General features: G+C 36.0%; 1 protein-coding gene across 4 annotated transcripts in view; it reads right to left on the bottom strand.

Annotated features, from left to right (window-relative positions):
- Nucleotides 1–5883: 5883 nt before the first annotated feature.
- The window catches only part of LOC105467530 (RAB11 family interacting protein 2), a 41972-nt gene continuing 35870 nt past the window's right edge, over nt 5884–11985 (bottom strand). For 2 of the 4 annotated variants that reach the window (XM_011717185.3, XM_011717194.3), the window contains one exon: nt 5884–10197. In XM_011717185.3, the coding sequence (XP_011715487.1) occupies nt 9970–10197 (228 nt within the window). In that variant the 3' untranslated portion in view covers nt 5884–9969. The remainder of the gene's footprint in view (nt 10198–11985) is intronic. The other 2 variants (XM_011717200.3, XM_011717218.3) reach the window with 2 other exon arrangements.

The following is an 11985-nucleotide window of genomic DNA, read 5'->3' as shown; positions in this document are numbered from 1 at the left end:
TGTAACAAAAACTAAAAAAGTAGACTGCTTTTAATTCCAAGGGGGTCTGGTTTGGGCATCAAAACAGCAGAGTTGAAAGCACTTAGGGAAGCCACTGCTAAAGAGTGAATACTAGGATTGGGAACTCTAATTGGCCAGACATCCCCCTTTGGTCTAGCAGGAAACACATTTTGTCCCATGTATACACCATCCTGGTCCATTCTCACAGGAGGCATCGTGACAGGCTACAGCTTATCAAGTGGTGTAACACTGGACAACAAGCCTGCCAGGGGTGAGTGAGGCTCCTTAGAATCAGTCAGGGCTGAGAGGTGGATGGGTTTAAGAATCCAGGTGTCTATATGCAGCTGACTAAGGAAACCTCAATTTTCGATCTTCCAGAAGGTCCCTTGCTTTGGGGGACCTGCACATGTTAACCTCCTCTTGACCCTCCACCAAGTCAGAGGAAAGAAATACGTAGCCTCAGCCTCCAATGGGATTAAAGGACCTTTTAAGACCTTGAATTCTGTAGCCCAATCACTGCACCGAACTTAGTATTTCCAACACTACAAATGAAACCTGGTGCTCCCCTCAAATACTTGCCTCCAAGGATGACCCCAGGACACCCAAGTCATCCCCTAATCACAGCCTTCCTCTTTGGTTTGCTTCACAAAACAGAATGCTTGTTATGATTCCTATGTGACTGCTGCAGTTACTCTGCAATACCTTGTCCCATTTAATGAAGAGTTCTTAGAAGCACAATTCTAATTGGCATTAATTCCAATATTTTAATGTAAAATCTGCTCACTTAAAGTTAGGATGACACCTTAATGCCATCTCAATACAGCAACTTGCCCAGAATAAGAGAGCTTCATTTTTGGAATGACTTACTGCTAGATTTCAGACTACATTTTTAAAAATTAAAATACATGGATTGTCTTCATCGCAAACTCTTCCTGAATATTTCATGTGTTTTGTGCTTTATTTGCTGCGCATATCTTCACAGTGTGCGTATTATTCAAATATTCCTAACAGATGGTCTCAAGTGCTACATATTATATAGCATTAAATGAATAGCTTGGTAAACAAATGAGTCAAGGATTAAAATATTTTACAGCTTATAATTCATGAAAGATGTTCGACAACAGTACATTAATGAAAAAAATTCTTCAATGTAAACACAAAAACATTAAATGCAACTACTGGATCAGTCAACTGCTCATGACAAACGAACTATTTCTTTAAAAGAGGTATTTGTCCTGTATGGTCTCTTATAACCTGCATTAATCTGAGGTCGACAACTAGTTTCACAGTGAACCAGGCCTACTGTTTCCCTTCTCCATCCAACTCCCAGTTTTCTCTGCCATTTTCCCCCTTATTAATGCCTGCAAATCTAGGAAAGGAGATGAAACTCATTAATCAATTTGTTACTGTTTAGATTATCAGTAGCAAAATTTTGCTGAAAGAGGTTGAAACTATGGGTTCAAATTGAGGATTCCAAATTAGCTGTGGTTTTAATTATCTGTGCTCTCTAGTTTCTTAATACTAGGTTTGTACCATAGGCTAATCTAATGTTTGGCATTGAAGTTTTCATTGAGGCTTTGCATGATTAAAACAAGCAACAAACACAAAAGCAAATCAAACCCAACAACTTTTGCCTTGTTTAGATACCTTTGAACTCATTCAGTGTCAATGTTCCAGACATTAGTACACCAAGGAATAAAAACCAGTAAAATACTCTCCCTATTGGATGTTCTCTTTCACCCCACTCTTATTTTAAATTACGTTATTTAATTGAATGCATAATGATCTTTTTCTAATCATTTAGGGTTTCTAACATTTGATGCAAGACCTAACAAGACTTTCCAATTTCATTCTAGATCTCCCTAGAAACAAAATCTCAACCCAGTTTTGACTGTGAAAAGAACATAAGCTTTTTAGTAAACAAGTTATTTGATGGGAGGCTGAGGCAGGTGGATCACTTGAGTTCAAGACCAGCCTGGCCAACATGGTTAAACCCTGCCTCTACAAAAAATACAAAAATTAGCCAGGCACAATTTTTGGTGGCACAGGCCTGTAATCCCACCTATTTGGGAGGCTGAGGCAAGAGAATCGTTTGAACCCGGGAGGTAGAGGTTGCAGTAAGCTGAGATCGTGCCATCGCACTCCAGCCTGGGTGACAGAGTGAAACTCCATCTCAAAAAAAAAAAAAAAAAAAGTATGCATTAAATAAAACCTCGCACCTAAAGTCACAAGTGGGTTTCATTTGTTATCTTAAGGCATATATTTCAGGCATATATTGAAAACTTTATTCTCTCACACTCCCTATGTGGCTGCATTCTGGATTTCCTTTTCTACACTAGTATCTTTTACCTCAGTTTTGGCCTCTGTGAGGTTGAGAAAGATGCCCTCCTTAACCAAACTTTGCACAGTCAAGTCAGACCAATTGGACGACTATTCTGGCACTTTTACATTAAGGCCCATTGTGTATTTATTTCTTCTCAATCACAGTACCAAATCTTATTGCACAAACAAAACATGTATCAATAATCAACAATAATTATCATGTATCTACTCTGCATAGTGCATTGTACTTATCTTATGAACATTCTACCTATATGAAGTTTCATCATACAAGAGGTTTTCTTTAAAATATATTCATCGAAAAACTTAAAAAAAATCAGTTTATAAACAAATTGGCAAGGAAAGTTACATTAAGCCAAAAAACAAAAATCAAAAAACAAAAAAACCTAAACAGTATGCTCCAAACTACATTAAACTAAGGGGGAAAAGAGTGGACAGGGTCCCTATCTCAATGGTTCCCAAATCTGAATATGCATTTGATCCACCTGGAGAGGGCTTGTGAAAATGACTTTTTGGGTCCTACCCTCAGCGTTTCTGATTCAGTAGGTCTGGGTAGGGCCTGAGAATTTGTATTCTAACAAGTTTCCAGGTGATGTCAACATTGCTGCCCTGGGGATGACACTGTGAGCACCAGTGTCAGGGCTGGGATCAAAAAGCATGAGTGAATTTTAAATAGCCGATGTAAAGATTGAACTATGAAATCAATGGCCATTATATTTTAATTCAAATATGTGTTTTATGCCCAAAAAGTCACATGGAAATTTATTCACTTTCTATTACTGAAAATTGTCATACAATATATGTGATTTGACCTTAACATAGCACAATACACGTGCTGTGATCTTTGGGACACCAGTAATTTTTATACAGTTTTTACCAAAAAGGCAAGATCATAAGATATGGAAAAGTCCCAACTACCACTAAACAGTATATGACAGATCCCAGGATAACACAGGAAAACGCTTTAAACATTAGAGGCAGTGGCCCTCAGACTGGATCTCAGGTTACCTGCACTGTTCTCTGAAAAGTAACTGTAGTCAGGCTCAGAGACAGGTATACTGGAGAAAGTCTTTTTTAAATTACATTTTTAAAAATTGTGGTAATAACATTTAGCATGAGATCTACACTCTTGACAAATTTTTAAGTGTCTAATACAGTATTGTTAACTACAGGCATAATGCTGTTCCGCAGATCTCTAGAATTTACTCATGGTGCTAAGTGAAATTTTATAACCATTGAATAGTTACTCTCTATTTCCTCCCTCAACACCAACCCCCCTTCACCCCTGAGAAAGTCCTGGGCGGGTTGTTCTCAGTTTTACATATCACACACACCCCACATGCTCCTCAGCCAACCCAGTTTTTGATTAAACACAAAATCACTTGGGGAGGAAGTAAACAACAACCCTCCTCCAAACTTTTCTTACCATGATGACGATGATGGTAACTGATGTTACATCAGAAATATTGACTCACTAAGAAGAGACTGCAGGCTGGGTGTGGTGGCTCACATAATCCCAGCACTTTGGGAGGCTGAGGCGGATGGATCACTTGAGTAAGGAGTTTGAGACCAGCCTGGCCAACATGGTGAACTCCTGTCTCTATTAAACATACAAAAATTAGCCAGGTGTGGTGGTGAGCACCTGTAATCCCAGCTACTCAGGAGGCTGAGGCAGAAGAATCGCTTGAACCTGGAAAGTGGAAGTTGCAGGGAGCCGAGATAGCCACTGCACTCCAGCCTGGGCGACAAGAGCAAAACTCCGTCTCAAAAAAAAAAAGAAGAGATTGTAAACTGGTGGCCTTTAAATTTTTTTGGTTAAAAAGAAAACGAGTTAACTGCCAACATTTGGAAATCATATTTCACATAATCTGTATTATTTTCAGTTTCTCTAGAAAGATCAGGTTTAGCAATCTCGGACTTAAATTCATTTCCGAATGGCCACAATGAGCTGGAGCTGAACGGCTGTTGCTCCTTTTTAGTGGAAAAAAATGAGCTCTCCAGATTGCCACTGTCCTTGGTAATCCCTATTCTTTTACACTCCACCTGCCCTATCACCCACTGTACCTACCCACTGTACCTACCTGGCTCTGGAAATGTCTGAGTTTTTGCAATTCCTGCACTAAGGGTTGCAGCACAAATGAGAAAGTTTGCTGGGAACTGCACATAACCCCCAGTCTCACTCTCAACACACTTTTCCATCATTTGCCAGAGCATAAGAGAATGTAACACTATCATAGCAATAATCTTTACACTGTTCTAATTTATTTTAAAAAACCACACGCAAACTTTGGTACTAACGTTAATGACCAACCATACCATACCATACGTCTGACCACAACACACCACAATTGAAATCCTCTCACAGAGAAATTTGATTTTGTGCTTCCTAACATAAATTTGGCTTTTTAGTATGCCTCACAAATGATGAAACCACTGACCATTTAAGAATCAAATTTTAGGGTGCGAGGACTGTTTAAGATCAAAATTAAGCACTTTTAGTTCGTGTAATTATAGGTACATAAATACAAAATTAAATAATTCTTATATTAACTGTATAATCATAAAAATATAAAAGTATGAAGTTGTGGTATGTAAAATTATTTGAGGAAAAGTGTCAAATGTTGGGCATTTAGGTCACAAGCCCTACATGAAAAATGGTCAACTTAACAGACTCATAATAGCCCTCTAATTCCAAATTACTCCAAATATTTTTGTCTCAGCAGAGTAAGGAAAAAGAAACGTGTATGCTGTGGGCAGGTGGAAAGAAGAATCTAAAGGAGATGTGCTGGGAGAAGTAGAGGGGCAGGTTCAATGGGCCTCCAGAAGGGACTACAACTCCAGAACAGAAAGGTGTTCTGGCCTGCTGAGAAATCCCTTGTGCCAAATATGTATGACTTATGTCTAAGACTACATATGGTTCACATCCCGTAATCTAGAATACAATTGCCTAATACACTGCCATAAAAATGTACCCATACATCGGATGGAGAGGCATGCACTTAGAGACTGTTGTGCTGAGGGGACTGGAAGTGGTAACTGATTAATGACTTCTGGTAGGAGCTGGAGGATAAGAAGTGGTGAGAAACGCTACCGGGTTTACCAACCCTATTCTACTTTCTTCAGTACCACCAAGGGTTTTCTTACATTTCCTCTGAAAGCTTGTGTATTCCCTACCTTACAGGGTTGTTGTGAGTAACAAATAAAAGCATAAATAGGAAGTACTTGGCATAGACCTTAGCCTGTATAACAATACTCAAATATCATTTCTACTAAATCGTAAGCTCCACCCCTATGAGGGATGTCTTATATGTAGTGGGCATCCACACACTTGTTGAAGAATGTTCACTTGAACTTAACAACTATCTTTTGAATGACTTTTCAGAACTATTTTCATAGTAAAGTAAGTTTGTAGGTCTTACAGAAGATGTGCTACAATACACCAAATAAGAGGCATCCTAGGTATTTATTAAAAGACAAGGAGGACTTATATATAAATCCATTATGGTAACACCATTGTATCTGCAATAAATGTTGACAACTGAATTAAGTTTAAACACTTTAATCAACTATTAGTCAATAATCATATATTATATAAAAATTCTGATTCATGCATCAGATTACATAAATTATACAATTGTCACATTATACAATGCTTACATACTTTTGAATTTGTACCTGCAAAAATGTATACAAGTTATGAGAGCATTTACTTAAGAAGATAAGTGTCATACTCTTCAGTTATAAATAATGCTTCTATCTTTCAAATACCTGCTAAATATATGCATTTCTAGATCTGCAGCATTTTTTTGTACCTCAAAACACAAACCATCTGGAAGCTTCGAAGATTAACAGGCCCACATGTATCATTTACCAGACTTCAACTCCACTGTGAGAGTGCATTTTTTGATGGATAAAATAAATGGAATAAAACATCAACTCTAGTTAATGCTTGAAGAGCTTCTACACCTTTTATTAAATATATGAGAAAATGCTTCATATGCAGATTAATTAGCTAAGGTGCTACCAATTGCATATTAAAGACTTCCAATGATTGCATCTGGATTATTAAAGTTCTACATCTGTGCAAATGGGGGCTTTCCATGTGTGCTGACAGACCCTTCTACATACCATCATGGCCCAGCAGCACTGTGATCCTTTCCCTTACTTCAAAGAGACCAAGTGAATGAGCATGCATCATACTTCACTTACACATACACACAAGTGACACCTACCACCTATAAGACATGTGAGTATATGAACATCAAAAAAGTTTCAGCTTGATTTACAAATCCAAGGTAGATTGCTTCTTCTGAAAAGCTACAGAGGAAAATAAAAGATCTAGTGTAACATTTACTGTAGATATATTAGACAACAGTTTTTATTTTTATTTATTTTTAGATTCTCTTTGTTAAAGAATAAGCACCCTTCCGGGGATGGTAGGCAGGGAGGCATGGTGGTGAGGGAGTTGCTGGAGGAGTAACATGAAGAAAGCAAGTCTGTCACTAATGAGCTTAGTTTTACTTAGGTTTCCATTCATGAAACCCTTTTAAATACAAGGCAACATTTTCACAGCTGGAAAATTACAACTAAATCTTGATTTACCGCCAAAAGCAATAGATGTAGTTATGTATAATCTATGGATAATACTACATTCAAGGGACAATGGCAAAACTAGGCTCAATGCAGAACATAGCAGCAAAAAGCAATACTTAGAAGTTTTTCATGAATGGGTTACATGTTGTTTTATATACAATTCTAAGATATGACCCTGGTATTCAATAAATGAAACTTGAAGCATAAGTGGTAGGAAGGTATGTTCAATATTTTTAAAGCTGAATTTTAGAACTGGTTATAAAATAATACTGCTTTAAAAATAATAGCAGAAATAGTTTAATTATGTAACAGAAGTACGTTAGCTTAAGATAGGCTTGAGATAAATATCAATTCTGTGATTTTAAAAAATCCTCTTGGTGGTAGAAGTATTTTGGGCATGCACTCTTTTAAGCATAAAAGCAAAAATAAACTCTATAATGTAGTGTACTGTGCATTATTTAATAAGCACATATATTTTATTTCCATTTCTAAGCAACTAACAAAATACATCATTAGAATACCTAAAGTTACGTTTTGGAAAAATAGACTAAGGTGACCTTTTTGGCCTCTTTTTCTACAATGCGACAAATTGAAACTACTTTGCACTTCTGCCCAAACATGGGAAATATTGATATATTTACTTGGGAACTCATTTTTACTTTTTGTTTTTAGTTTATTATTTTGACTGATTATGAAAATATGTAGTGAGTTTACTCTAGATAATGAGTGAAAATTCATAAACATTAGAACAGCAAAGTTTCAGGCAGTGATGAATGTTTTAACAGATCCAGTTTTAAATATAATACTTGTCTCAGATTTAAAGATAAAAATTTTGATTGAGTTATAACCAAATCACTCATGTATGAACAAAGCTAAGCCTCAATAGCTTTTATACAGGAAAAGAATCGCTCCTTAAAAATCTATTTCCCCATAAAAAGAAGAGCAGTACTTGAACCATACTTTTAAATGAGCTCTATTTATGTAAAACATATCCCCAATATGAAACTGACATCTTGGTTCACTCTATAAACACCAAATTTGGCCAAAGCATATTATTATAGTATCTGCAGATACTGTCGTAATACTGAAAACATAAATTTTGGCATTTTAAGAAGTGTATGAAAAGACTCAATAATGCTACCAGAAAAAAACAAATGCTGAGAATTTTGTAACATTTAGTTAATTAAAAGTGGCACCATGTTAAAAACAAAAACAAAAAACTACCAAGACCTCAAATGGGAAAATACCATTCTATACCAGATTTTGAGGTTTATTACAGAATTCTAAGTGAAGAAAAAAACTGATAAAAGCTATTTTTCCTTCTCCATTTCTTAAAGCATTGAATTTTTATGAAAAAAATATTCATAATTTCAAAATGCATGTTCTTACATTAAAACTGAAATGCAGAAGATACAAATAATAAGTCTAGTTTACAAATACGAGCTTGGCCAAGTATTCTCTGATTCAAAACACTAAAATAAGCCAAAAAAAACCCAAACCCCAAACTATTATATCAGCTTTTTATTTAACTTTCAATGGAGTCTTAACAGAGATGAGTATTAGAAAAAAATGCAATTCATGGAAAGATTGGGGAATATGTCAGTCTTCAAATGGAGATGAATTTTTCATTTTAAATTCAGAAAGACACAGATACTCTCAGTGTTTTATAGTATTTCAGACTTTTAAGGCTGAAAAATAAGCAGAAGATTAGCAATATTTTTATAACATTGCTTTTCAATTTAAATTTCAGAAAAAAATTGTACAAATCATATAAAAATAATCCATGGAAGAAATCAACATTTGGGGGGACTGGACCTTAAAACAGAACACAATTTTATAATAAATCAATTCTTAAAGGGTGGATGTGGAGTAATGCATAATGCCACGCTAGTAAAGGTCTATTCTAAAAACTCACTTCCTTTAGTAAGTCTTATTTTGGTTCAAGACCCAAAGGCAACCATCTATTCTATTATTTATGTAACCTGAAACCAAGCCTAATTCTTCATTCCTGGAATCTGCCCGCTTCTTTGGGTTATCAGACACACGAGGCAATCACATACTTCCCACAATTATTTTCAGATATAACTTTATAATATTTGCTTTGCTAGTGATTTAAAGGCATGCAGAATTTCAACAAAACAAGCTATATTAGCTTATCTTCTGCTTATACCTTAAACTCAAATGTTAAAGATAATTAATTCAAAGAAATTCATGCTGTTGTGAAGTTAATGAAGTCTCCTGAAATTTGTCATTCTTTAAAAAAAAGGACTTGAAATCATTACTTTTGGGAAAAGAGAAAAACTTTGATGCTAGAATAATACATAGCAGCTCACTTTGAAACCAAGGTCCATGTAGTCAAGAGTGATTTGAAGCAGCTTCTCTATAACAAACCATGACAGTAGGAACGATGACTTGTCTTGCATCAATAGAGCACGCACATTTTCAAATCAAGAAATTGGTAGCCTAACTTAGAGGCAATCAGTTGTTTCTAAATGTTCTAAAAACACATGTATATATGAGGTATGTGCCTATATTTTATATACAAGATACATGAATATATATTCATGTACATACGTGTACATAAAATATAAACTGTGTTTTTCAGTAGTGTTTATAATGAGCAGTATTCCTGAAGCTAAATATTTCTACAAACTGATTTCTGAGAAACCAGCCACAGTATCAATTCTGCTTTATGAAAAATCTATTCCTGAGGAATAACTCACGTACTTCTTAAGATATTTCTGGGCCTATGGCAGATCAGTGGGTCAGTACCAGCACCTGAGTGAATCCTAAGGAACCACTTATTCATTGAGAATCTGGCCCATTTTCAATTTAAACGTTTAAATTATTTAGCTTGCTTCAAAGGTCACTCTTGATAGTCCCTGCTAATATTTACAGGTAAAACTATTCTTCACAATAAAGGAGAATATGTCATGAAACCTGATAGTGTAGTCTCTTTCAGTAACAAGTTTTTCCTTCCTTCCTTCTTTCTTTCTCTCTCTTTGTCCAATTATCAACACAATACAATTGGCTTCATTAACTGTTAGAGAATTTGCCAGCTTTCCTGGATGGTTCATATGGCACTCTGAGAATACTGGGCGTTTCTTCCATTACCCTTACAAGGAGGTTGTCGATGTAGTCCTCGAGTTCCCGGATGTGGGTGTCCTTCCTCCTAAGGAGTTCTTTGTGTTTCACCAGCTCTTGTAGAACCTCTTCATAGGTCAGACTACGATACCCTGCAGTGGCATCAAAGGGGTTGCTGTCCTAGAACAAGATAAAGACCGTTACTTTCGTAGATATAACATCTGGGACAAACATTAAGAATTATCCAGAACTTCGACTTTTTGTTTTTCAAACCCTGATGAAGATTTTCGCTAGCCTTGCTTAGAGTGAATGTGACAGTCCACAAATTGGCTAGCCAGTCCTGAGGCAAGAACTAAGGCAGATGCACCAAAGTTTTGACTACAACTCTAAATTCTAAAACCCTTTCTAACATTGTGGGCAATTTCCTAATATCTGAGACTGGTTATATCATGTACGATTAAGTTAAGAGATGAAATGTTTTATAATAAATACAACTAAAATAGATGAAAACTAAAGATTTCTGAAAGTCAACTCAGAGGAACTATAAGATGCAACTGAAAACTATACACTTGGACATGCGTCCTTATGAAACTGCTTCCACTGAACTGTGATTTAATGTTACATGTTTGGCTTCTTAGTGAAGATGGTTACAGCAAAAATCTTTTCCAATTTGCTATGAAAATGGAAGCACTCGGAATTAAATCAAAGATTATCCTTATAGGAAGCCCCATGGGAGTAACTTCTGTTTTAATTTAGAAACAGGCAGAACTTTTCCTCCCCTGAGTAACTGGTCTATTTCTTTCTCCTAGTAATAATATCTAGTTTATCTTCTTTCCCTTTTTGACCCTGGTTATCAGGAAACTCAAGAGTTCAACCATATTAATACTATGGTTAGTATATTTGCATTCTCTCCCATTTCACCTATTTATTTAACTTTATTCTATTGACAAAAATTCCTTTTAGGCAAAGGCATAAATATAACCAAAAAATTTTTTTAAAGATACTTACTAATTCACTGCTATTACAAAGCATTCTAATATTAATGTTATATCAAAAGTGAAAGAAAAATATTTCTCAGAATTTAATCAAGGCCCTGTAACATCACCTTTTATTAACAGTGTATAGCATTAAGAGTTTTCATTCTGTAAAACATAATGCCCAATTACAACTAAGCAATTTTTTATTCTTTTTAAATCATAGTTCTCTCACTAAGCCCAACAATTTAAAATGATTTTCATCACTATCTTTTAAAACATTTCCATTTGACTTTAAGGAAACTTAACTAAAATATTGAGGAAATTGGTTTTCTTGCTCTTAAGGAATACTATCTATTCAGTGGAGGATGGGGAATGGGGACTGGTGAATGCAGAATGACCTCGCCCGCCATAAGAATTAAACTTGTCTTTCCCTGTTTTCAGGATCTACTTTAATAGTGCTATATGTTTGGGGGTGTTCACCAGTAAAGCCAAAGTTTAACTTTTCACTGGCCCTCCCTACTTCCCCAGCCTCTCAGCCCAAGGAACTAGGACTTTACCAGACCAGAGAAAGAGAAGCTAGAGTACAGATACCAATTTGATGCTTGGGTCACTGAAGTACACCCCCTTCTCCAGGATAAGTGAATACATTCAGGACTGAAAAACTTTTCCAATTTCACAGAATCTCTCAGGCTTTGTGGAGAAGATACAGCTTGCACTAGGCCTTCAAGATTTTGCAGGCAGAAATGCCTAATGGAACATTTAAAGCAGTGAGCTCTGCTTGTTCAAAGAAGGAAACAAGGCTCAAGGCATAGTGGCCAGTAACAGGTAATCCAATAACAGGTACTCTGTAGAGCATGGCTGGAAAATACTGTACAGGACAGGGAGCAGAGAAGGGCTGAAATGGTAGGTTTGAAACAGACCACCAAGGATGCTGAACGGTAGTATAAAGAATTTTTAGACTTTTGCTATGGAATATAGGAAGCCACTGAAG

Source organism: Macaca nemestrina, chromosome 9, assembly GCF_043159975.1.
Source record: "Macaca nemestrina isolate mMacNem1 chromosome 9, mMacNem.hap1, whole genome shotgun sequence".
Classification (NCBI taxonomy): domain Eukaryota; kingdom Metazoa; phylum Chordata; class Mammalia; order Primates; family Cercopithecidae; genus Macaca; species Macaca nemestrina.
This window is presented reverse-complemented; position numbering and strand designations above follow the sequence as displayed.